The following is a 27,608-nucleotide window of genomic DNA, read 5'->3' on the forward strand; positions in this document are numbered from 1 at the left end:
TAAGGAGAAGGATCTTAAATGGCAAGCCCTTCTCTACGAGATATTTGCTGACTTGCGTGATAAAACACTGGTGGAACCAGTTGGAGGTCAGCATCTTCGTAATCCATGCTTTTTGATTATGCATCCAGTACACGGGAAGGAGATTCTTATTTTTATTTTTCAAAGCGCGAGGATTTTTCGACTTGTAAATAAGCCCCGGCTTTAGCAAAAATCCAGCAGCATTGCCACACATCACGAGGGTAACACGATCTTTGAATGCTTTAAAGCCAGAGGCTTTGGCTTCTTCTTTGAACAGGAAAGTTCGCGACAGCATTCTCTTCCAAAACAAGCCGGTCTCATCCATATTAAACACTTGTTCCGGCTTGTATCCACCTTCAGCGATAATGTTCTTGAACGTCTCGTTCGCGTAAGTTTCAGGCCGAAGCATTTCTGAAACTTCGCGAACCATCCTTTGCTGGGGGAAAAACGTTGTTTCTGAGGCTGGGAATCAGTGGATGTCCCTGGTTGAGGTTCATCTACATCATCTTCTTCTTCAGCATGGTCGCCATCGTCATCTTGAGGTTCCTTTGCCGCAAAATTCTCATACAAGCCCAAAGCCTTGGTTCGGATGGTGTTCGTATCCAAGGCTATGTTCTTCTTCCGGCAGTCGGCAATCCAGACTGCTAAAGCACCTTCCATGCGTACGATCGTTTTATTACGCGTGGTAACGACTCGCTTCGCTGATCTGCTAAAGGTGATGGTAGCCGTCTTTCTAATGTTCGCCTCGTCCTTCTTGATGTAGCGAACGGTGGATTCGTTCACTCCAAAATGGCGGGCTGCAGCCGCGTAACTTCTGCCTTCTTTTAACATATCGAGAAGCGTCACCTTCTCAGCAATCGTCATCATCTTTCGGTGGCGTTTAGGCTCACTACCAGCCTTAGCAGAAGCAGAACGCTTGGGAGCCATTGTACAGTAGGGGTTAAACAGAAAGTTCGACAAAAAGTTAGACTTAAAACAGTCACGCACAGCACAGATTAAAGTTCACAATAACGTAGCAGCATCTGCACGGCGAGAGAGCGGCGAACGAAGTGGCCGCGAAAAGATGCTGGAGGTTGGAGAAGCGGTCAAAACACCAATCACAGGCTAGATTTCAAAACTTGGGTTCTGATTCGTCATCTATCAGCACTTGAACCAATCACAATCCGTCTTACATGCTACGTAGTAGTTACCAATTCAAATACAAGGTACTACGTATACAGCTTAACATATGCTATTTTACGCTTGTTTTGTTGTAGGATATGTATGCTTATTCGAGATGTGATTTTTGCAACAAAGAATATTATTGGATGCAGTACAGGTACTACGTACGTATACATACAAAAGATTCATGGAAAAGATGCACATCCATTACATTTGTAGTAGTAGCCATCAGCAGCCTTACACCATTCAAATACGGTATGACTGTGATTTGCGTTTCATGTTCGATTTAATTTTACTACGTACTGTATACTGAATTATCGTATGATCACATTCTCTTTTCGTGTTTTATTTCTTTCTGTACTGAATTATATGTCATATGTAATGCAATGAACCTTCAGTAAAAGCAGATATTACTAATTACAGTATTAATGGAATTAACGAAATACGTATTTGGGGTCTTCATATATCGCGGTATTTTCGAAATTTCCGGAAAATCCACGATATGTGTATATATATGCGTTATGAAAAAAATCCGCGAAGTGGTGAATCCGCGATGGTCGAACCGCGAAGTAGCGAGGGCTCACTTATATATATATATATATATATATATATATATATATATATATATATATATATATATATATACACACATAGGACTACAGGCACTCAGGTTACAATGAGATTTGCTTCTACAGAATGTTGCAATGCAAGTTTTAAAATAAGTCAAAACACATCTACAGTATATAGTTCCGTATCATTATTATTATCATCATTATTTTTATTATTATTATTATTATTATTACTTGCTAAGCTACAACCCTAGTTAGAAAAGTAGAATGCAATAAGCCCTGGGGCTCCCACAGGGAAAATAGCCCAGTGAAGAAAAGAAACAAGGAAAAATAAAATTTTTAAGAAGAGTAACATCAAAATAAATATCTCCTACATAAACTGTAAAAACTTTAACAAAATAAGTGGGAGAGAAACAAGACAGGATAGCGTGCCCTCGTGTACCCTCAAGAAAGAGAACTCTAACGCAAGATAGTGGAAGATCATGGTACAGAGGCTATGGTACTACCCAAGATTAGAGAACAATGGTTTGATATTAGTGTCCTTCTCCTAGAAGAGCTGCTTACCATAGCTAAAGAGTCTCTGCTACCCTTAACAGGAGGAAAGGGGCCACTGAACAATTACAGTGCAGTAACCCCTTGAGTGAAGAAGAATTTTTTGGTAATCTCAGTGTTGTCAGGTGTATGAGGACAGAGGGAAATAAGTTAAGAATAGACCAGACTATTCGCTGTGTGTTTAGGCAAAGGGAAAACAAACCATAACCTATACTAACCTATCCTGATATGGTTGTAAAGTCAAAATCCAGTATAAAAAACAATCTTTATGCTGTGGAAAAATATCTAGGACTATAAAGAAAACACATGGAAGATATGAAAAAAACCCATTGGGACCCACATATTCACTGTATATATATATATATATATATATATATATATATATATATATATATATATATATATATATACGCACATACATACACATGTATATGCACCCACACCCACAGACACACAGATACACACACACACACACACACACACACACATATATATATATATATATATATATATATATATATATATATATATATATATATATATATATATGTGTGTGTATATATATATATATATATATATATATATATATATATATATATATATGTGTGTGTGTGTGTGTGTGTGTGTGTATATATGTATATCTTTTTTCCACCCCATGTTTTGACAGCATTATGTGATAAGGTACTCAGTAAGCAAGTGATGTATAAACAGTTATAGGTCTTTATTAATTTTCTGAAATAAAAACAGCCAAAGACAGACTCGTGTCACTAAACGAGATGGCCAGGCTAGCCAACATTCTTTGAGCCTCACTGCCATTCGTTTGCTTGATAAAGGCCCGGTCACACAGCTCGAACGTTGCTGGAGTGTTCCTTGAAAGGTAGGGAGGTGGACCAAACCCTCGAAAATTTAATTTAACGTTTTTACGTTCGGTCTTTATTAGACTGCTGAACGTAGCAAATCCTCGCATATTTCCTGAGTTTTCTTACACATCTATTATGGAAGTTGCTAATTTATGCAATAAGGGTATTGGTATACAGGATGTCGAAAAGTTTCAGTCTCTTTTTTTTTCTTTTTTTAATAAACTGTTAAAAAAACCTGTTATTTTAATTAAGATACAGCGACCATAATTTTTACCCTACTTTGTTATTTTCTTTTACAGGTTGGTGACTGTAATATCACTCCACTACACTTTTCGACATCCTGCAAGGATTTGCTACGTTCAGCAGCCTAATAAAGACCGAAAGTAAAAACGTTAAATTAAATTTTCGAGGGTTTGGTCCACCTCCCCACCGTTCAAGGAAAGCTCCAGCAACGTTCGGGCGGTGTGACCGGGCCTTAAATGCTTGTTGTTCCTTGAGCGGTGTACAAGAGCGGCAGTCGCTTGCAGTCTGTTTCCTGCTCACTTAAAATTTGAGGGTGTGTGGCGACCACTGCTACAGGTGGTTAATTGGATTCTGCCAATTTCTGGGCCAGGTGAACCTCATCTACCAATTGTAGGAAATCCATGATGGGTATGGTGGATATACTGGGAACTGCTTTAGGCGGCAATTTTCGTCAAGAGAACTTTATTCAGCAAAAGCTCAGTATCATCTCTTGCTGAGCATTAATGGTAAGTATTGTTACTAGTCATCGGAGTTGCTTGTAGATAAGTGAAAGCCATTGATCTCCTATTGCCATTACTACATTGTCCAGCAATTTTCTGGCTCTGAGGGCTGGGCCATACTGTAGGATTACCTTAGTTGGGCCTTCAAAGTTTTGTATGTGACAGTTGAGTCTGGCTTGGCTAACCATCCTGCTAAATGTTTGAAGATGTCGTCATGTAAGAATTTGAGTGCAGTGTCATATTTTAGTGCTAAGGATGAGACCTTCTTTGACCTGAGAATGGTCAGGTAGGTTGGCCAGGGCACCAGCCACCCGTTGAGATACTACCACTAGAGAGTTATTGGATCCTTTGACTGGCCAGACAGTAATACATTGGATCCCTCTCTCTGGTTACGGCTTATTTTTTCTTTGCCTACACATACACAGAATAGTCTGGCCTATTGTTTTTACAGATTCTCGTTTTTCCTCATACACCTGACGAGTTTACTAATCCCTTCTTCACCCAAGGGATTAATTACTGTACTGCAATTGTTCAGTATACTTTCCTCTTAGTAAGGGTAGAAGAGACTCTTTAGCTGTGGTAAGCAGCTCTTGTTCAGTGTACTTTCCTCTTAGTAAGGGTAGAAGAGACTCTTTAGCTATGGTAAGCAGCTCTTGTTCAGTGTACTTTCCTCTTAGTAAGGGTAGAAGAGACTCTTTAGCTATGGTAAGCAGCTCTTCTAAGAGAATGACACTCCAAAATTAAACCTTTGTTCTCTAGTCTTGGGTAGTGCCATAGCCTCTGTACCATGGTCTTCCACTGTCTTGGGTTAGAGTTCTCTTGCTTGAGGGTACGCTCGGGCACAGTATTCTATCTTATTTTTTTTTTCTTCCTCTTTTTTTTTTTTTTTTTTTTAAATGGTGTGTTGGACAGGCTTAATACAAGGGCCATGGATGTCTGGTGGTTTATCAAGAGGTTGTCTTTTCTTTATCTGATTCTTTTTCTTCTCAAAATCATCCTTACTGTCCTCCCTTCAGTTGAAGTGGCTATCCTGGAGGGTATTTAGCCTTACATGGTGTATTGGCTCCTCCTTGTTGACCAGTTTTTCCGACTTTTTACTATAGTCTATGGGTTTCATCAATCACTTTATTTATAATTCTGTACATATTGTTTTTGTTATAATTCTTGTTAATCTAGTTTGTAAGTATGATGTCTCTTTTTTATTACTATTAATTCTTATGCTGTCTGGAGACATTGAGCGAAATGCGGGACCAGTATGTCCTGAATCTCCTCAATGTCGTCTTCTGTAGAGCAAATACCATGGTCTTCATGCCAATTTTCAACACCTTACAGTTGGGTCCAGACAGTATGATATTCTTTTGTGTTCAGAAACTTTGGTTTCTAATATGAGGCACTCATCTGGGCTCCTTATGACTGATTTTAAGAAGCCAATAATGTTGAAACGTGATGCCATCCCTAAAACCAGGGGAATGGTGGTGTATATTAGGACTGAGTACCCTACTTCTCATAAGTCCTGCTATCAATGTGGATGTCATGAGATTCAGGTAATAAAAGTTTGTGGCAGGCATAACAACTTTTATTTGTGTTCGGTATACCGGAATCCAGACATGGATGATTCTATCTTCGATTGTCTTCTTACCATTATGGCTAAGATACAAGAAGATGATAGAAAGGCTTCTTTTGTCTTTGTTGGTGATTTTAATGCTCACCATAGGGAGTGGTTAAGTTCTATCTCTCCTACCGATTGCCATGGCTTAAGAGCTTTAGACTTTGCCTCTGAATCAGGCTGTGAGCAAATCATAAATGAAGCTACGAACAGGTCTGGTAATTGGTTGGACCTCGTATACACTGACTCCCCTGGCGTTATAACTAGTAAGGTTGGCTCTCCAGTCGGGACATCTGAACATACCTTGATTTCATTAGTAGTGAAGACTGAGCAGCCTGTCCCTGGTGTATCATAATCTTGTAAAATTTATATGAAATCCCAAGCAGACTGGAATGGGATTTTGCATGATATTTTGTGCTTGAATTGGTCACAATTATATAGTAGTGTTGATCCTATACCTTGATTTCATTAGTAGTGAAGACTGATGTATCATACTCTTGTAAAATTTATATGAAATCCCAAGCAGACTGGAATGGGATTTTGCATGATCTTTTGTGCTTGAATTGGTCACAATTATATAGTAGTGTTGATCCTGTTGTCCCTTTGAATGAGAAACTAGTCAACATAATTGATAGGCGTATCCCTTCTCGTGTGCTAAGGTACCGAGTGAAGGACAAACCGTGGTTCAATGATGATTGTAGACTTGCTTATTTGGAGAAACAGGAGGCCTATCATCTTTGGAAGGGTAACAGATCAGATTTGACCTGGAATAACTATACTCAGCTTCGAGCATTTGCTCAGAGAGTTTATGCCTCAACTGAAAAGGAATACAATTTAACCATCAAAGAAACCCTTTCTGGTACAACTCAGGAACATAAATGGTGGTCTACCCTTAAATCTTCACTCTTTGGTGTAGATGTAACAGTTCCTCCTTTACTTAAACCAGATGGATCAGTCACTCACTGTCCAAAGGAAAAGGCAACCCTTTTGGCTGATGTTTTTGACATTAAACAGGGTAATGAAAAACTTAACCTTCCTCATTCCTGTTTTCCTGAGGCTAAACTAACTACTTTAGCTTTTTGATCTCGTGAAATTAAAGCTCTGTTGATGGACCTTGATGCTTATGGAGGTGTAGACCAAAATGGTATTTTTCTTTTGTTTTTTATAAAGACTGCAGATTTCTTAGTTCCAAAGTTATCTGTTATTTTGTGCAAGTTAGCAAGAAGAGGAGATTTTAGCACTTGTTGGAGAATTGGTAATGTTACTCTTCTATGTAAATGTGTTTGTGGTAGCTCAAGTCCAACTGATTACCGCCCAATTTCCATAACTCCCATATTATCTAAAGTTTTTGAAAGTCCTCTGGCAAAACCTCTTAATAGGTTTGGTGAGGGTAACCATCTATTCCCTAGTTTGCAATTTGGTTTTCGTAAAGGCCTTGGAGCAATCTCCAATGCTGTACAGAAATCCCTTGACTGTGGTCAGGAAGTTCGTATGATTGGCCTTGATTTTAGTGGTGTTTTTGACCGTGTTAATCATGAGGCCCTTGTTTTCAAAATCAAACAGTTTGGAGTGGGTGGGTTGTTTCTTAGCATTATTATTGATTTTTTAAGTAATAGATCTCAAAGAGCTGTTGTTGATGGGCACTATAGTGAGTATAGGAATGTGGTATTCGGTGTTACACAGGGTAGTGTTCTTGGCCCATTACTTTTCATACTATATACACATGACATGTGGTTTGGCCTAAAAAACAAGCTTTTGCATATGCAGATGATGCTACTCTCTTTGCATCAATTCCATCCCCCGAACGTAGATCTGAGGTTGGTGAATCCCTTAATAGAGATCTAGCTAAAATTAGTGCATGGTGCAAATTAGGGGGTATGTAGTCGAATCCTAACCAAACTCAAAGTATGGTTGTAAGTAGGTCAAGGACAGATGCTCCTCAACATTCGGTTCTCAGTATTGATAATGTTTCTTTAAATTTGTAGGACTCTTTTAAAATTTTAGGTGTGATTCTCGACAGCAAATCTACTTTTGAGAAACACATTAGGTCTGTGTCTTCTTCAATTGCACAAAAATTTAGCTTATTGAGAAAGTCTTACAAGATTTTTGGTGATCATTCTATTCTGAAGAAGTGTTTTAATTCTTTCATTCTACCTTGTTTTGAGTATTGTTCTCCTGTCTGGTCTTCAGCTGCTGATTCTCCTCTTAATTTGTTGGACAGAAACTTACGGTTTATTCAATTTCTTATTCCTGATCTAGATATTAATCTTTGGCACCGTCGTTCTATTAGTTCTTTATGCATGTTCCATAAGATTTTTTATAATTCTGACCATGCTTTACATTCAGATCTCCCTGGACAATTCTATCCTGTTCGTATTACTAGGCAGGCAGATAATTCTAATAGCCAGGCCTTCTCCATCATGAGGCTCAATACTACACAGTACTCTAGAAGTGACCAAGTGACCAAGTTGTGGAATGATCTTCCAAATCGGGTAATTGAATCAGTAGAACTTCAAAAGTTCAAAGTTGCAGCAAATGTTTTTACTTTGACCAGGCTGATATGAGTCGTTTTAGAGCATATATATGACATATCTGTTTTGACGTTGGTACTGTTTTTAGAATGATTTATTGTTAATTTGTTCTCATCATTTATTGATTTCCTTATTTCCTTTCCTCACTGGTCTATTTTTCCCTATTGGAACCCTTGGGCTTATAACATCTTGCTTTTCCAGCTAGGGTTGTAGCTTGGCTAGTAATAATAATAATAATAATAATAATAATAATAATAAAGAACAAGACCTCTGGGATTTATGTTGTGAAAGGAAGTAAGCACATGGTGGCAGTGGCGGTAATTTTGTCAGAAAAGTTAGCAGTGTCGGGCATCTGCGGTCATTCTGGTGTTACCTATTTGCTGGTAATGGTTTGGATCCAAGTGCTGGCTGGGATTAAATAGTTTATTTACACAAATATGACACAAAGTCATTCCTTGTAAGCAGAAGGGTAGGAGGAAATATCTACATCTAAAAAGATACACGATTATTTACAATCCACGTATGTTTCTGCACACCTGGTAATTGCAGCACTTGGAATGTATTCTATGTATGGGAACAGACCCATTTACATGATCTGCATTGAAAGCTTACAATATTCTTTATTAGATGTTATTTTTTGTGTTTAAGTGCTGTCGTCACTAGAACAAACAAAGTTTGTTTTTATGCCGTCCACGGGACGTCATGTTTTGCAGACCAGAATAACACTGTGAGGCACTGGATAACGGTTACAGAGAACTATCAGGTTCAAGCCCAAACACATATGGATTAGATGTAAAAGGACCTTCTGCAACATCAACAACCTTGTCTGAGGAGAGAAACATTCAAAAAATTTTAAGACGTAAAAAGAAATGAAAACCCTTACAGAATACCTACACAAAGGAAAGAATTAAGAATATTAGGACAAAAGAAGCTGTAACTTAAGATATTAAGAAAAAGAAAAGTTAAAGGCTGAAAGCATTGGTAAATGAGATCCTACGCAAAGAAAGATTTAGCATTGCCTGCTGTGCATTCACTGACTGGCTACAACTACAGAAGGAAGGTTGGGTCTAAACTTCTTATTCTGAAGGTACACCCAGAAATGTATTTAAAAAGAATTTGAAACCAAAACTAATTTTGAAGGTCAGATTGCCAAGGCAAACGAGTATATGACAAGAGTACTGAAGCCTACACCAATGTGCAAAACAACAGATCACCTGAAAAGCGACATGAATTCTTGAGTATTCCAATAGTTTGCCACATATCACATGATTTTTATTTTATCTAGACCTCAATGGGAGCCACAAGATCCAAATCTATACGGCTATAAAGGATTTGATGATCTCTTGGTAACAAATAATAGAAAGAACCAAATACCCAAGGAATTCACTGTGATGTGAATTAGTTGTATAAAGTTTGAAACGTATTACTCTTCATGTTACAGCAATCATGTTCTTTGCTTCCCTTTTGTAAATGTCAAAGGGGTTTGGTTGTTAATCATATAAACTTTAACAATCCCTAAGGGTATGGGATGGGATGCAAAATGTTACTAGAAGCACAATCAAGAAATGCAAATACTGATCTTCGTCCATTACAAGTTGTATAAATTTGACTCCATTACAATTGTAAGTTCAAACTTATCAAAAGATTAAGCCATGAATATTAGTAAAAAAACAGAAATCAAAATCAAATTAGTAATATGGTATACTCATATTCAATTCAGTAATTAATATTTTTGTTTTTTAAATTATGCTTTGATATTATAGGCTTTGAACTCACTTTTCCCTTATCCTTTGATATGATAGAATTTAAACTCAATTTTAACCAAAAGGTAATTTTAGACATCTTACTCTATAGGAAGAAGATTGTGGTGTGCCCTATGACTTAAGTTCTCATGTGTCCCTATTGAAATTTTAAATGGATTAAATTGGTTAAAATGATTATCATGGATCTTTGAATTAATTATAAGATTTTCTTGATTCGTCCTGTTATGATACCCTTTCAGCTCTATTACTAAAATTACTTCATAGGTTAATAAAATTATCTTACTATGACTATAATTTGTAAAATAAATAATTACTTGAGGGACTTGTACAATCCAGGTACATTATTTGCTACAGAACTTTCCAAAAATAAATAATCCTCAAATATTAATATTAATACAATGATAAAGTAATGGCTATATGGAGGTATTTTGAAAATATCTTTTTTTTTTTTTATCAAAAGTTATTATATGCTGCCTGAAAACTTGAAAGGAAGATAAAATTAATTTCTCATCGGTGAAATCCCTGAATAGATTATAGAATACTAATTCCACAAATATCTAAATATAGTGATTCATTCAAAATCAAATTATCTGGCAAAAGCATGATCAACTGATAGAAAACAGTGAAGGATTGCAATTTGTAGGGGATTGTGAGATGTCTAGCCCCAATGACGTTGAATTAGCGAGCTAGTTAGCTTACGAACACACTCTCAATACCTATCTGGTTCATATAGTGGTGGGTTACAGTACTGTATTTCAGATTACCTTTAAAACTTTGAAGAAAAAACTCCTAACAAGATAATTTCATGTATTAAATACTATAATAATACTACAATCAGTAAAATATTGCAGTGAAATCTTAGTAAATATCTAGCTACAGCAACTCACAAAATTGGAATCCATAATCATCTTGACAGCCTCTTTTCCAAATTTATCACAGTACTGATGATAAAGGCGCTCTGATATCTCTGCTAAGGAAGTGACCTTAGGCTCCTTATATACATATTCTTTGCCTGCTTCATCTTCAAAGTAACTCTGAAAATGAAAACCAAGAAAACCTGTTATAGAAGCAAGTACATAGATATATCAACTAAAAACACAGAAACACATCTACAATTATACAAAAACATTCAGTTATTAAGACTGCTTAAATTAATCTAACTAAGATTATACTATATAAATGTACTCTTCAATGGCCTTGGAAGCTAAACTCCGATAAGTTTGGGGATGGGACTAAGGAAAATACTCTTTTAATTAATAGATTAGTAAATATGAAATTTGTTTTCTATAAAAAAAGTTTGCTTGTTCATTACAACTCATTAATCAAGAGTTGCCTGAATAGCTACTGAGGTTGGGATCACAAGAGCAATACCACTCCAGAGGAAGATAAAAAACATTCATAGAGTTATCACCTTGGCCATTTTTGGATGCTCGTCATGGTAACTAACTAGTAAAGCAATGATATGTACAGTTGGACACAGGAGTCCCAGGTACATCTTGCTCCAAAGAAGCACACTCTGCCACACCCTTACCTCATGGTCAAGATCTAGAGGAATAAGAAGCATCACCACCTTTTGCCTAACTTATCCCATTATGATCACTCTTCCCAGGAGGAAACATTTAGATATTTGTGAATTATGAGTCTGAGGTAAAACTGGAAAACTGGGCAGCAGATGATTGACACAATTTGTTAGAGGATTATGGAAGTGGAAACTGCACAGATATAGATGGCTTTTACCTTCAGTTCAACATAGCCCTGTTTTGAAGGTCCAATGCAGGCACTGGTGATCACTTGTCTACTCCCAAATTAAATAATGTTCTTATAGACTAGGGTTTCCCGCAGCCATTTACTTTGGAAAGGTTTGGAAAGTGAGGTTCGAAATACATTAACCATCTGTAAGTAATCCTCTTCTCATTCTGACATGGCCTGGATTGCAAATGAACAGTATGCAATATATGACAGCAGATGTCATTTGCTTAATATTTTCAAAGAAGCCAAGGTTAAGAATAACTTTGGATGTAGAAAATGTAGAAAAGTTATAAGATCCTCTGGTATAATTCTCCAGAACCAAGGCTACTCAGAATGGGAGCGGAGATTCTCCCATGGTCACATAAGGGTTGAAAATGGCAAACATTTTTTGTATCTGTAAAAAGGAATGGATATGAATGTGTTGAGGTGGTTTGGCCATGTTGAGAGAATGGAAAATGGTTGTCTGCTAAAGAAGGTGATGAATGCAAGAGTTGATGGGAGAAGTACAAGAGGAAGGCCAATGTTTGGGTGGATGGATGGTGTGAAGAAAGCTCTGGGTGATAGGAGGATAGATGTGAGAGAGGCAAGAGAGCGTGCTAGAAATAGGAATGAATGGCGAGCGATTGTGACGCAGTTCCAGTAGGCCCTGCTGCTTCCTCCGGTGCCTTAGATGACCGCGGAGGTAGCAGCAGTAGGGGAGTCAGCATTATGAAGCTTCATCTGTGGTGGAAATGTGGGAGGTTGGGCTGTGGCACCCTAGCAGTACCAGCTGAACTCGGTTGAGTCCCTGATTAGGCTGAAGGAACATAGAGAGTAGAGGTCCCCTTTTTGTTTTGTTTCATTGTTGGTGTCGGCTACCCCCCAAAATTGGGGGAAGTGCCTTGGTATATGGATGGATGGAAAAAGGAATGGATCTGTGATCAATGAAACAGAGGGCTGAGTCTAGGGATGGGAGATGCTAATCTTAACAAAGGAACTATATTACTCAATTCTCAATCTGTATGTCCTGCAAAGACTCCCACCTCTCCCTATGGGGCATCACCACCTGAGGGATGAAGTGATAGAGAGCTGCCATCCTTTCATCCTGCCTCTTCCTTGGGATTTGGTGCTAAGTCTGGTTCCTCTTAAGTCTTGAAAGTCATGTTTCAAAGCTTGTTGTTGCTTGAAGGGGATGCTTATCATAAGAAAATGCATTAATCTTTTGTTCTCTCAGTTGAAAATCTTTGAAACCAATGAGACTTGACGAAGGGGAGTTATAGTTAATTTTCAGTGAAGAGCTGTCCTGATTTATAACATGGTCTCCTTTTTCTGTGGTTCCTCATTTGTAATAAAATCAATAAATTTCAGGGCTGAGGAGACTGGCTAAGTTTTTGTTGCTTAAAATACTGTAAGGTCTCCATTATGTAGAGCCATTGAACATTTTTGGATGTTCTTGAGAGAGGGATTAAGAAAGTGACATGGCCGGTATAATATGTCTACAATAGTTTTTCCACACCTTTCAGATTATCACAAGTTGAAGAAACACTATTGGTCTTAGTCAAAAGGAGCTTTGTAAGTTCTGAGTAAGAAGGCAAACCAACAAACTTTTTCACAAATTTGCTAAAGCAACGATATAAAAACTCGATCAATTTCACGAGAGGGCAAAAGTACTGCAATTTATTGGATATATTGCCTGATCACTTCTATTTCATTTTTAGTATTTTTCAACCTGTCCTTATGAGAGGACTTCTCTGAGCAATATTGAGGATCCCCAGAAGATATGTTTTTCAAATATACATTACATTTAGCCCTTTCTAGGCATAGATGGGTTTCAATATTTTCGATTTCACTGATATACCCAGTCTATTTGCAGGTAATTTATCTCTTCCTTGTCATGAATGCATAGAGCATATTACTGGAAGCCCCCTTTTCCAAACCATCAAAGTGACTACTATCCTATATGGGATATCCTTGACCACAAGTAATGAGTAGAGGCAACTGATAAGACCAAGGATGATTCCTTCCTTTGCCTCTATGTCAGCAACCAGCAACAAAACACCAGCCAGGCTGAGTCCCCTGTGACTAATCTAAGCTGACAGGCACTTATGCTTAATCACATGCTGGACAACACCGGACTTTGGACAACCCTGGGAACTAAAAAAACAGTAAATGGTCTGCCATGGCCATAACAAAAAACTTGCTTAAAAGGCAGTTCTTCCCACAACCCTACACAGTGCATAAGTCATTTAAATCAATCAGAACTATGCTAAGTTCTACTACAAGAACTTGATTCTGTAGGGGTGCGAGCCCAGTCTTCCTTCTACAAGAGTTAGAACACTCGATATATCATGGAGAATTATCTAGAATGTCCCTCCAAAAACTCTAAGTTACATAAAGGTTAAATAGAATAGAATGGGGTAAACAAAAGGAAAAGGATAAGACGTAATCAAATTCTTGTTCAAACTGGTTATACTTTGTTCAACAATGAGCCATAAAAGGGAAGCTCCATATGGTAACAGCCAAAGAGACAACGTAATTAGTACCACTTCAAAGGAAAGTATTTTCTTGATAAAGGGACTTAACCAACTAAAGAGATCATACCTGCACATCCAATATCACCATCTCAGTACCTTTACTTTGTGACATCATAACAAGTACCTTGGGAGAGTAACAAAGTAAAGGGTCATACCCCAAGAAAATTGAGAGGATGACCTCGCATGAGCACACTCATGACTACAGAAAGGAGAAAGAGAAAGATGGGGGTATGAAGCACATAACTTCCTATGAACTTACAAGTCCCTCTCCTACCATTTGCAAACTTTATATATAAAGAAGATAATGAAACCAGTAGAACAGCCAAAGATGGAAGGAATTACTTTCCATTGAAAACTTTTGCCAGGGATCAGTCAGGAACACTCAAATTCACAGCTTTCCCAGTGTTTCAATCTCAATGAAGTGGTAAAGACCAGTTTTCCTCATTTTCAGTAGGAAGGAAACTCAATGACACTAAATCTATCTTTTAGCAATTACAAGACTGAGAAGGAATAAATGTGGTTAAGTAAACACTTCTTTAGGGGAAGTTCATGAGAAATATTTACAACTGAAGGATTTCAAAAGATAACATAGTTTCTGGTCCCTCCATAACACAGTGATAGTGGACACACTACTAGAAACATAGGTGCAAAGCACTGCAATCTGCTAAAAATTCATCATCAGTTACCTCCTACACAGACAGCACAGCTTGCATGCTTTTACTTCTAACTTCCAGAGCCTGTCTAATATATCGGGCAACTTCTTTAGTTGGTGTCTCTAACTTCTCCAATTCTATGTAATTGCTCCTAAATTTTCCTAATTCTTTACAGTGGTATCCTATGCCTCACTACATAATGCACAAAGCCTATCCTTTTCATTCCTGTTTCTGTGAATTTCTTTTAATTCTATGATATTCAACCTGGTTTTCATAACTATACTGCTTCCTTAGTGTTAAGTTCTCTTATGTAATTTCTCCTGCCATTATTGTTTACAAACCTCAGTTTGGTAACTTCTGCTTTCTTTTCCTCTATTTTTCTTTTAATTTAATTTCCCCCTTTACTTTTTATTTCTTTCTTGAGTTCTTGCGTTGTATACTTTCTTACTTCTTCAATTTCAATACCATATTTTTTCCATATTTCTATGACTTTCCCCAGCATTCCCCATATGGTTCCCTTATTTGGTCTTCCACTATCTCCTTAACAAATCGTTCATCCTCTGATGTTATGATATTATGAAATAAGATCCGTCTTATATACTCTATTCTATTTTCAACTGGCCATATTACTGTTTCAGCTTTTAGCCCACAACAAGGTGTGGTTGCAACCAGTTTAAACAATCTTCTGAAGATCTTGTACTGGATCCCTTCTAGTTCTTTCATTTTTTTTTATTTTATTACACCACGTCTCAATATTTGCAAACATCTCAGGTAGTACAACCGTTTAATAAATCTTGATTCTCTCATGCAATGCCAAATCTCCTACTCTGTTCCAGTCTCCATACTTCCTAACTTCTTGCAACATGAATTCTATTTTTGCTTCCCCTTAACTTATGCTAAGACTATGGTTCACATTTTCTCAGTACCATTTTCCTAAGTATTCATATTCCTTAACTGTTTCTATCCTTCCATTTTTAACCACTCCACTAATATTTCTAACTTCTTTTGTTTTTTTGTCTTATTACTACCACTGCTGATTTATGTCGATTGGTGTTAAAAGTAAATTTCTTTAGTGCTTAGAAACTGTGACCGTTGCTTATAACTTTTTCTATTTCATATTTATTGTTGCTTGCAAACATTATATCATCTACATAAAAAAGATCTTCTATTCTAATGTTTCTAATCAGGGTTATCATCTTCTCAACTTATCGAATCAACTTTTGTCTGTAACAATTGAACATAATTTTGGTCTAAAAATTTATCCCTGTATTACATTTCATATGAGATTCCTCCTAGTAATGGGATTGAGTGACGTTTCTCTAGCTACTGTAAAGAATCGATTATCATTTTGTATGAACATAAATAAATTGTTCACAATAATACAGTAAACCTAAGACTTCATACAAAAAACTTTTGTGAAGCTTGCCAAAGCAATAGAACTTACACAGAAATAAAATATTCTATCGCAGTGTCTCGATCAAACTAAAGCCCCCCCCCTCCCCCCAAAGGTCATCCTGTCAAACAAATGCATCAAGTACACAAAAACGGGTCATAATAATAAGCTTCATAATATGTTGAGACCCATCATCCCCTAAAAATGTTTTGATTAGATGACTACCTAAAGAAAGGTCAGTTTGTAAGTTAAGTAAGTGTGCAGCCTAATAATTACTTTTCTGGGTCGACCTGTGACGCCCGGTGAAAAGGGTCCTTCTTATCTCTTTTCTGATATAAATACTTCCAAATATACCAGAGAAAGTTAAAGCATGGAATGCAGAGCTTACTACCCTCGCGCGAGCACCCTAAGGGCATCGTGTATAAAGAAAGGGCATGTGAAAACCACTATTCACAGGTCATCTTCCATTTAGATCAATCCTTCCTCAAAAGGGGGAGCCACCCTAACGGCACCAACCTAACTCACCTGATCCACTCAGCGACGCCTGCCTCGAGCGCCCTCTACTCATCCTTCAGTTGGACTTGTACTACGACGGTTGCTTTGTTTTGTGTCTCGCTTTTCGCTGAGTTTTTGTGGATTTCTTCATCATGGCTGAAGCTCTCCTTACTCCTGCACCAATGTTAAGTACCATAGATTGTTTTGACAGTTTTTCTAGTACCGGGCAAGTAGTGTTAAGTAATAGGAAGTGTTTTTTAATACGTTCGGCCCTGTGCCTTCCGTGGTCCACGCGGCTATTTTTATTGTGTACGCTCACTGCGTTTTCTTTTTGCTTTTCGTTGCCCTTTTGGTACTGTTATCTGTTAGGTTCATTAATCTTAAGTAATTTTATTTTAATCTTATTTTAAGATTGTAGGCTCCATGCCTCTGTTTGAACCGTTTATCTTTATTTGTGGTACTTATTAGTCGTTTACAAGTCCGTTTCTGTTAACGAAAAATAGCGTTCGGGTTTTCATTACAGTTTAGTACCGCCGATTCGGTAGGTCTTTTATTATTATCATTCTTTGACTGTATTCCCCTTTCGCTATTCTTTGTTAGACTTTTATTGTTATTTTCGGACAGATGTGTTTTATTTTTGAGGTTCGTGCTTGTAGATTGACCGTCGTAACCGACAAGTCCGAGAGAATGGGGTTCCAATTTTCTTTATTATAGACTCGGGGGCCCGTTCTCTCTGTCTCACTTAAGGGATGACTACGTTATAGACGTGATTGTTTTAAGGTTACGGCGATCTTTCTTGGCTTATAGTTGGTGTTAGATCCGTGTCGTGTTAGAGTCGCTTTAGGTATCTGCCTGCCTTGCGCGGCCTTATGTCTCCCCCCCACTTAGTTCCACTCTCCTCGCTCCGGCCTGGGAGTTGGGTCGGAACATTATTCATACTCCGCCGTGAGTTTCACTCTAACTGGGAACGCTTATTACCTATTACCTTTTGCGCCCCTTCAACAGGGAATCCTCCCCTCGTTGGCTTTCCACAACTTGACTCCGGCTTCGGCCTTCCATTCACACGAAGCTGATGTATCTTCTTTTTGCTTTTTACTCTCCGCCGCGTCCTCCCGGAGTACTGTGGAGATTTATTACTACATCCAGTTAACGTATCCCTTCATTGGGTTAAGGATCTATTACCAAACACCCCCCCGCCCCTCATGGCCGCCGGGCTTCCATCGCCCTCCGGCTTTCCCATTACATAAGCCATAATTGTTAAAAAGTAATTACTCCGGAGCTTTGGCTCCTCCATATTCATATTCTGTATCAGTTCTATCATGATTTATTTTATTTTTGTAGTAATTACGGCGGAGCTCCGGCTCCTTTTAGTACACGACCTCGGTTCTTCACATCAACTATAAGCTTCCCTGTCTTTACGTTTATATACTTAGTAAAGCTTCTGGGAAACTTTATACTTATCGACCCTTTTTTATTACAGAAAGTACGCTGTGCTGCCAAGGGCTGTTCCGCTACCTTTCTCGATCCGGTAGACCATGACGTCTGCCGGTCGCATGCCCACTGTGCGATCTCTTTTTTCCGGGAGGATGGCCAGGCCCCTTACATGATCTGGTTCCCGGAAGCATGTGCGCTCTGCTATGAGCTTTCCTCCATTCTCCTCAATGATGAGGTAAGTGAGCGATGTTTTCTGCATGCTAGTTTTTAAGGCTCGGCTTTACATATTGGTCGTTGGTATTTTTTATTGCTTTCACATAGTGATTCCATGTATCCTGTTTTTTGTCCTGATATTTTCTCATACTTTCCCATCTGCCATTCTAAGTTACCCCCCTTTTTCAGGCTGACGAGGATTCACTCCGGGCGGCCAAAACCAGCCTCCGCTCCTGGATGTCTGGTTTCGGACGGAATGCCCCAACTGGTTGCCCCTACCTCCTTGATTTGGACATGGCTTCCCGGTTATTCCCTGGTTCCTCCTCGGCTGCAGTGCCTCCGGAACAAGCTACCCCCATCATCGAGAGTATCAGAGCTGCCCTTCCGGTAGAAGAGGAACACCTGCTCTCCGGAGACATCTCATCCCTGGACATTCACACCGAACCAATGGAGGAGCAGGTGAGTGGTGTGGATTTGGCAGAAACCTTTCTTTCTCCTACCCCTTCCTCTTCCTCTTCTTTCCACGGCTTTGACAAACCTCAGGCTTCTCCTTGGGAAGGTTCCGTCTTGGTTCGTCCCAAGGTGAAACCTATTCATAAAAATAAACCTAAAACTAATATTCCAGCTTTGCCTCAATCCAATTCTCCGATACCAGGACCTTCCTCAGCCCCTGATGTCCCAATGCTTTCACGCACCCCTCCCCGTCCTAAAGGACAGAAAGGTAAGTCCACTAAATCTAAGGCTTCCGCTGTAGGTAGCTCCTCGGACAGTAACCTTAGAATTCATATAGGACATGGTGGAGACGAAGCTGCAACGACACTCCGGGGTCATAGCAGAGCTGAAGGACATGGTGGCTAGCCTCATAAGAGACAAGTCTCACCCTGCACCGTCCCCAGTTCCTGACGCATCGAAGCTTCCACCCTTCGATAAAAATAACCCTTGGAGGTGCGCATTGCATGCCCCTTATTTGGATGGCACCCTTACACTTGAAGGGTTAGGGACCCGCCCTCTAGAGGATCTGGAGTTCTTCCCTCCAGGTCTCCAGTTCCCCTTCAATGGCTTTGTTCGCTTACGAGAACATGCCTTAGTGCGGATGGACAAGGTCCCGAAGGAGACGGTTATATTCCCAAAGGAGCAGGCCCAAGCTGTCTGGGCCCGTACTCTGGCGGAATGGGGTTGCCGTAATTCCAAACAAACCCCCCACAAAGGAGCGTATACCATCATTATCACTCCTCCGTCCATCCCTTCCCCGCTTACTGATAAAATCGCGGAGTTAACTATCCAGTCAGTTAAGGATGGCATTCCCTTGCCGTCCCTTAAAGAAACAGATCCCACCTCTCTCCTCGTCCCTGGCACCTCGGCGCTCTGGAACGAGGCTTCCTCTACGTTCACGGTGGGTAAGTTAGACCCAGACTGCACTTCCTCTCTCTTCTCGGAGAGACTCCCTAAGATAACGGACCACTTATTGAAAGTGGAATTCGAATTGAGAAACCGGCTGGCAAGAACTCTTAACTCTGTAGTTTCCTCAGAGCTCATTGCCTCCTTATATAGTGATGAACCTTTCTTCCGGGTGCAGGCGAAGAACCTCCTGCAGTCGTTCCAGTCGGACCTACATGACTTCTGGACGGCGAGAACTAATTGTCGGAAGCATGTTCTCGCCGAAGCCTCTATTCGGCATGAGCCCAACAGGCTCATTACCTCTTCCTGTTGGGGTAAAACCCTGTTCCCCCAGGAAGAAGTTGATAAGGTTCTCCAAGATGCAGCAAGGGCTAATCAGAACCTTCAGGTTAGGTGGGGCCTTTCGAATAAACGTAAGTTTGAGAACTTGCCCCGTCAACCCTTCTCAAAGAAAAAGCAGAGGTCGTATGTTCCTTATAAAACAGGTAGAGGTAACCTTCATCATTCCACGGGCCCTCATTCTTCAACTCCCTCTACGTCTAAAGCCCCTCCTCAACAGATTGTCTTCCTCCCGGCTCCTCAAGGTTCCCAACCAACTGCAGCTACTTCTTGGATGACCTTCCCCGCCTTCAATCAGGCGTACGAGACCTCGGGTTCCTTTCGAGGATACCCTCGAGGCGGCGCCAGGGGAAGAGGTCAGTTCCGCCAATGAGGCGGACCTAAAGCTAAGGGTTCCCGAGGGGGTCGTGGGGCTAAGTTCAGCACCACGCAATGAAGCAAATCCGGTAGGGGGGAGACTGTTCCAGTTTCGGGACCAATGGACCTTCAGTCCTTGGGCCCACAGCATAATATCAAAAGGCCTGGGCTGGAAATGGGCACTAGGTTCGCCACCTCCCATAGTGCCCTTCTTCCAGAACCCCACTCCCATCCTAAAGGAATACACCAAGGACCTCCTGAAGAAGAAAGCGATAAAGAGGGTACGGTCCCTGAAATTTCAAGGCCGTCTGTTCACGGTGCCCAAAAAGAATTCATCGGCGTTAAGAGTGGTCCTGGACCTGTCCAAACTGAATTCTCACATTCTTTGCGACAGGTTCCGCATGCTGACTATCTCTCAGGTACTGACCTTACTTCCCCGTGGGGCCGTCACCACCTCTATCGATCTTACAGACGCCTATTATCACGTCCCAGTAGCAAGAAACTTCTCTCCTTACATCGGCTTCCGCCAGGGTAGGAAATCTTACGCGTTCAAAGTGATGCCGTTCGGTCTCAATATCGCTCCCAGGATATTCACAAAACTAGGGGAGACGATTCTAGAACAGCTCAGGAGCCAGGGGATCATGGTGATCGCTTATTTGGACGACTGGCTCATCTGGGCACGGACGATTCAGGACTGCCACATGGCTACAACCAAAGTGGTTCGGTTTCTGCACAAGGTGGGTTTCCAAGTCAACTTACAGAAATCCCGCCTTCAACCAGCAAGCAAATTCGAATGGTTAGGCATCCGATGGGACCTCAAAAGTCACGAACTGTCTCTTCCTCCCAAAAAGGTCAAAGAGATAGCTTCGAAGACAACACACTTTATCAAGAACGAACATATTTCAAGAAGGGCCTTAGAAAGAGTGCTAGGCCTCCTCCAATTCACTTCAGTGACAGACCTCTTATTGAAGGCCAAACTCAAAGACATCAACCGAGTTTGGAGAAAGAGAGCTACAACCCGATTACGGGACAAAATATCGAAGATCCCCTCAGTCTTAGTTCGTCGCCTCCGACCATGGTCGAAACAGGAGAACCTCTCCAAATCGGTTCCTCTGCAATTCCCTCCTCCACGTGTGACGATTCACACAGACGTGTCTCTCAGTGGTTTGGGGGGCTATTATCGACACCAGATGTTTCAGGGCTCTTGGTCCCCTGCGATGCAACAGTTCCACATCAACGTCTTGGAGGCCATGGCAGTGTTACTGACCTTAAAACGGCTATCCCCTCCACGCTCCACCCACATCAGGATAGTCTCCGACAGCACGGCGGTAGTTCACTGCATCAACAGAGGCGGATCGAAATCTCCCAATCTCAATCAAGTCCTGGTCACCATCTTTACCTTGGCAAACGAAAAGAACTGGTTCCTGTCAGCCACTCACCTCGCAGGAGTCCAGAACGTGATAGTGGACTCACTATCCAGGACAAAACCACTAGAATCGGAATGGTCCCTAGACGAAAATTCCTTCCGGTGGATTTCGAGACTGGTTCCAGGTCTCCAGGTAGACTTGTTCGCGACACAACTCAACCACAAACTTCCCTGTTACGTGGCCTCGAACCTGGACTCTCAGGCTTGCGCTATGGACGCACTAACCCTGGATTGGAACCGTTGGAGGAAGATTTACCTGTTCCCTCCGGTGAATCTTCTAATGAAAGTTTTACCCAAGCTACGCTCCTTCCACGGAAAGGTGGCTTTGGTAGCACCTCAGTGGCCAAAAAGCAGCTGGTTTCCTTTGCTCCTAGAGTTGAAACTTTGCCCGTTCCGGATCCCATTCCCCAAGCTGACCCAAGTGGTCCAAACATGGACTGTGTCAGATTCCTCAAGGATAGCGCAAACTCTAACTTTGTGGATTTCATGAAATTTGCAGCCCATAAGGATGCAGCTATTGACCCGGAAAATGTCCTCTTTATTGAATCAGACAAAAGAGACTCTACGATTAGACAGTATGATTCGGCAGTTAAGAAGCTAGCGGAATTTCTTAAAAATTCAAATGAAACTCGAATGACCCCGAACCTGGCCATTTCGTTCTTTCGGTCCCTTTTTGACAAAGGCCTCGCAGCTAGCACTATAACCACAATTAAATCAGCTTTGAAAAAGATCTTCTACGTGGGGTTCAATATTGACCTCGCAGATTCTTATTTCTCATACATTCCAAAAGCCTGTGCTAGGCTCCGACCTTCTGTTCGTCCACAAAAGGTCTCGTGGTTTCTGAACGACGTCCTCAAGCTCGCGTCCGACACTGATAGCGAATCCTGCTCTTACATATCGCTCCTTAGGAAGACCTTATTTCTAATGGCCATGGCCTCAGGTGCTAGAATTTCAGAATTGGCAGCTCTCTCCCGTAATCCAAAAAACCTAGATTTCCTTCCGTCAGGAGTGGTTCTTCTCTCCCCAGATAGAGCTTTCCTAGCCAAAAATGAGGACCCACAAAATAGGTGGTCCCCTTGGAAAATTATTCCTATTCCCCAAGATGCTTCTTTGTGTCCTGTCGCTACACTCCGGGCCTTTTTAGCGAGGACTGCGTCACGCTCATCTGGACCCTTGCTTGTCAGGGAACAAGGGGTTACTATTTCCATCCAAGGCATCAGACAGCAAATCCTTCATTTTATCAAGCAGGCTAACCTGGAATCTTTTCCACATGCACATGATATCCGGGCAGTAGCCACCTCCATCAATTATTTTCAGAATATGGATTTTGATGACCTTAAGAAGTACACGGGTTGGAAATCCCCGATGGTTTTCAAACGCCACTATTTGAAGAACTTGCAGGCCCTTAAGTTCCCTACTGTTGCAGCTGGGAGTGTCGTCTCCCCCGATTAATTTCTTCTTTTCTCCTTTTTCGTCCTCCTCTCAACCATCTCCCTCCCTCCTGCCACTCCCACCACGTTGCCTCTCACCTTGGTCGGTGTTTTTTGCCTCATTGATGTGTTATGTCGGTGGATTAGCCCACTTTTATTTTATGTCAGGTTGACTTATTCATGCTGGTAGCTCTTAAATTTTGGATTGTATATAATTATTGGGGAATGGTACAGTTTGTTATGTCTTTGTACCTATGTTATTATGTTTTGCATCCTGCCAATTTTGATTCCATTGCTACCTTTGATTTGGATTGTTTTATTTTGATGTTCTGGAGTTATGTACATTCCTGTGCCTACATGGCAATGTTAGTTTTTAAGGAATTCTTATTTTGTCTGGGGAAATTAAATATTTATTATACTTTATCTCCAGTTTCCGATAATTTTACTTACCTTATTTTTGATGAGATTTGATGTTTATGTCTGTCACTTTACGTGCCTTAATATAGTAATCCCCAGCTATTCTTACGTTTTTGATTTAACCTGTTGCTTGTGGGCTTGGAAGGCATTCTCTGGTACATTTTCACCGGGCGTCACAGGTCGACCCAGAAAAGGGATTTTGACGAAGGAAAAATCTATTTCTGGGGAGATACCTGTGACGCCCGGTGAAACCCTTCCCTGTTTCTTCCCCGACCCTTTCCTTTCCAAGCCTTTTCTTGTAGAAGGATGTGTACAGGGCGCTCGAGGCAGGCGTCGCTGAGTGGATCAGGTGAGTTAGGTTGGTACCGTCAGGGCGGCTCCCCCTTTTGAGGAAGGATTGATCTAAATGGAAGATGACCTGTGAATAGTGGTTTTCACACGCCCTTTCTTTATACAAGACGCCCTTAGGGTGCTCGCGCGAGGGTAGTAACCTCTGCATTCCATGCTTCAACTTTCTCTGGTATATTTGGAAGTATTTATATCAGAAAAGAGATAAGAAGGACCCTTTTCACCGGGCGTCATAGGTATCTCCCCAGAAATAGATTTTTCCTTCGTCAAAATCCCTTTATGATCAGACTTCAACAAATCAACCACCTTCCAGCAAAAAATATCCATCTGGAATATGAAAAAATGTAAAAATCCAATAAAGGAACAAGTTTAACTAATAACGTAAGATTTTTGTTTTAGAGATATTCACAACTGTATAGGCAGGAAATCTTACACCCAATACTTACGGGTCCAAAAAATGCAACTCTGTAATAGCGGCCAAGTAGTCTCTTCTGTGATGCATTAACTTCAACAACACGGGAATAAGCCTAAAAAAGAAAAATCAACTAGAAATGTATTATCATATGGGTTTTTGACACAATCTATGACTATAATAGAAATGTTTTAATATTGTTGATAATTTTATAGGGAAAATATTCAATAAAGAAAAACCCAGAAAAACAACAAACTTTGAAAAAAAACTAACCTAGCAAAATATTCAAACAATCCTTTACAAAAGTAAATTATTCATTCTAATGATGGTAAAAAATATGACTGCTTGTACAATAAAAATAGAACACCAATAAATCAGCACTAACAATCTAGCGCAAGACACTATGGGGAAATAAAGTAAAATTGTAAAAACATGAAAAATTAAGAAAACAGTGATCAAATTAGTTTTTTATTTATAACATATTAATAAATTTTAAAAAGCAGAATGAAATATTTATTGAAATTACATACTACAAAATAATTCTGTTCAAAAATATTCATACAAATTTATTTCTGTAATTCAAGGAAGTAGCTTATATTTTGCAATTATTCTAATTTGTTTCATCGATTTCCATGTTCACTAACTAGCTTTTTTATTGCCTTAGCTGTTCTCTGATACTTTTTTTTCCTTTTTTAGAATCGTCGTGTCCATCTCTGATTCTCAGTATCCTTTTCCCTGTGCTGTCTTGCTCCAATTTTAGAAACTTATAAAAGGTTGGGTGGTTATAACCCAATGATATCTGAAGACTTCGGTGCCACCCTTCTAATGAGTTACTGAACTTTGGTAGGTCTCTTTGCACCCACTCAAATGTACAGTAGTCCATAATTCAGGTTTAAAAACAGCATCTCTCCTACAACGGCGGATGGGATGAAAAATCAACATATTCTCAAAATAATTTGTTAAATCTCCCAGTATGGGAGGCATAACATCTCCCAGATTAAAAATCCTCGCAAATATCATCAGCTGGCACTAAAGCTAAGGCTACTGACATCTTAGAATGTTTTGATTATGCTCCTCACTTATATATAACTGTAATATTTAAAGCCTTTATTTTCTGCCATATGGACTGAGCTAGAGGAAAAAGTCAAACACTAATTTGCATGCCTCCAACCACATTTGAAAATGCATTCTGAAAACCCTTTTCAAAATCACAAAGCAAAGTATCAGGTTTCAAATCTGGGGCTAATTTCAAAATTGTCCTTAAGGCCCTTTCATATGATTCCTGTGTTTTATTTTGCAAAATTATAGATATCATTGGGACAACACATCCTTCACAGAGCATATGACTAATACAAAGTTGGTAGAGAAGGCATGGGGAAACTTTACATGTGCCATCTGCAAGCCTGTTTTTGTACTCTTTGAGAAGTTCAATATTCTTTTCAGTTGAAAAAAAATGAAGATTCTGCGAGTACCTTCAGCACCAAAATCATAAAACATAAAAGGCTTCTCATTGTGTTACACAAAAATTTCAGGTAATACATTATCAATTACCCTATCAGGTGCTGGAATTAGGTCACCATCTCTTTTTCTTTGACACTGAACACTTCGTTGCAATGAATTATACTTAGGTAATAAAACCGTGGCTTCATCTGGCAAAGAAATCTGAGTCTCTTGAATTACTTGTCTTGGAACATCATTAGAAGAACTAGTCTCCTCACGAATATTTGAAACCATTTTCTTCATTGCGGATGTGGCAGGCTGCGGCACATGAGTATGTGTCAGACTTCTTCCCATGAACTTCCATTAACATGAATTCTAAAGTACTTCTGCATGTGTCTTGTGTACAACACCAATACTCTTTTTCATTTCTATGTTTTCTATTTAACTGATAGCAAAATTCATTTCCTGGAATGTGCTCAGTTCCTTTCTGTGATAAAATCTACTCTATGTCATAGAAAATGTTTGTAAAAAACTACAATCTAGTGAAGGAAACACAGCCAGTCCGAATGTTTTGTAAAGCACTAATCCAGAAAAGAGAATACATTCAGTCAGAATTTAGAAGGATAACAATAACAGTTATTCCCTTGTTGTAATAGCATAAACAACAACCTGAAGTTATTCGATGGTTGAAAGTATAAACAATCTTAGATTTTTACAAATACATTAAACTACAAGTAGTTAGTGTTGCCATTTTCGCTGAATGAAAAAATAGTATAATTTCAGTATCTTATTACACTAAATATAATATTCCACCTTTTGAATTTTAATAAAGTTTTAAATAAAAAAAAACTGATTTGACCCTTATTCTTTTTTTATTTTCCATGTTTTAATTGTATTTCACCAAATTGTCTTGCACTGAATAGTCGTTGTGCTGAATTGTTTCTGAGCTGAATTGTCGTGTGCTGAACTATCGGCGCTGAATTGTTTTGCGCCACATTGTCGGCCCACGAGTAAAGATACAGGAGACTGGAGAGAACTTATATAAAATCTAACCCCACAAAAGGGTGAAGCTGTTAAAATATTAATGATGATAAAATATAGTATGACAATTTTTTTTAAGTACTGTAATTTAGGTTTTTCTAGCCATACAAACCTAAGTCCTTTAAAATAGGGATATGTCTTCAACAATACTGGAATGACCATAGGATCATTAATAAGGTACTACTAGATAAGGATAGGTGGTGTCAGTGGGAATCCCCACTCATCTGTCTGTCACAGAATAGCCACTTTTGTCTTTAGGCCTAGGACAGAGTGGGGTGGTTGAGTTGCAAATTTTCATTTGAAGGAATCAGGCTAGTATAGCTTGCATAACACAAATTACTTTAAAAACATAATTTTTTTTCTATAGGTATAAATATACTTCAGAATAGGAGACTCACTTATTGGTGAGGGGAAGCCCTCTAGAACTAAATTTGAAGGTTCTTTTCTTTTCTGGACTTATCACACTTCCTGGTTCTGTACAGGAGCCAGGAAGGTGACTGAAACAACCTCCTAAAAACTAATCATAGGGCTGAAGAAGCTTTTACAGCCTCAGCCTAGGACACAGGAAGCCTATCCCCTTAACGGGATAACATTACCAGTACCAACCCAAAATATCAAAAAAAATGTTTGGTAAGACATCAACCCATTCTTCCTCTTGCCAGGAGAATGGAAGAGTTGCTCCTTGGCAGATGTATTATTATTATTATTATTATTATTATTATTATTAACATTATTATTATTATTATT

General features: G+C 39.6%; 1 protein-coding gene across 1 annotated transcript in view; it reads right to left on the reverse strand.

Moving 5' to 3' along the window:
* The window catches only part of Ziz (dedicator of cytokinesis protein Ziz), a 573,699-nt gene that overhangs the window by 81,123 nt on the left and 464,968 nt on the right, over positions 1–27,608 (reverse strand). Inside the window, exons 31-32 of the mRNA XM_068386849.1 lie at positions 24,415–24,495; positions 10,691–10,837 (exon numbers count right to left, since the gene is read on the reverse strand). Of these exons, the coding sequence (XP_068242950.1) occupies positions 10,691–10,837; positions 24,415–24,495 (228 nt within the window). The remainder of the gene's footprint in view (positions 1–10,690; positions 10,838–24,414; positions 24,496–27,608) is intronic.

Source organism: Palaemon carinicauda, chromosome 1 (genome assembly GCF_036898095.1).
Source record: "Palaemon carinicauda isolate YSFRI2023 chromosome 1, ASM3689809v2, whole genome shotgun sequence".
Classification (NCBI taxonomy): Eukaryota; Metazoa; Arthropoda; class Malacostraca; order Decapoda; family Palaemonidae; genus Palaemon; species Palaemon carinicauda.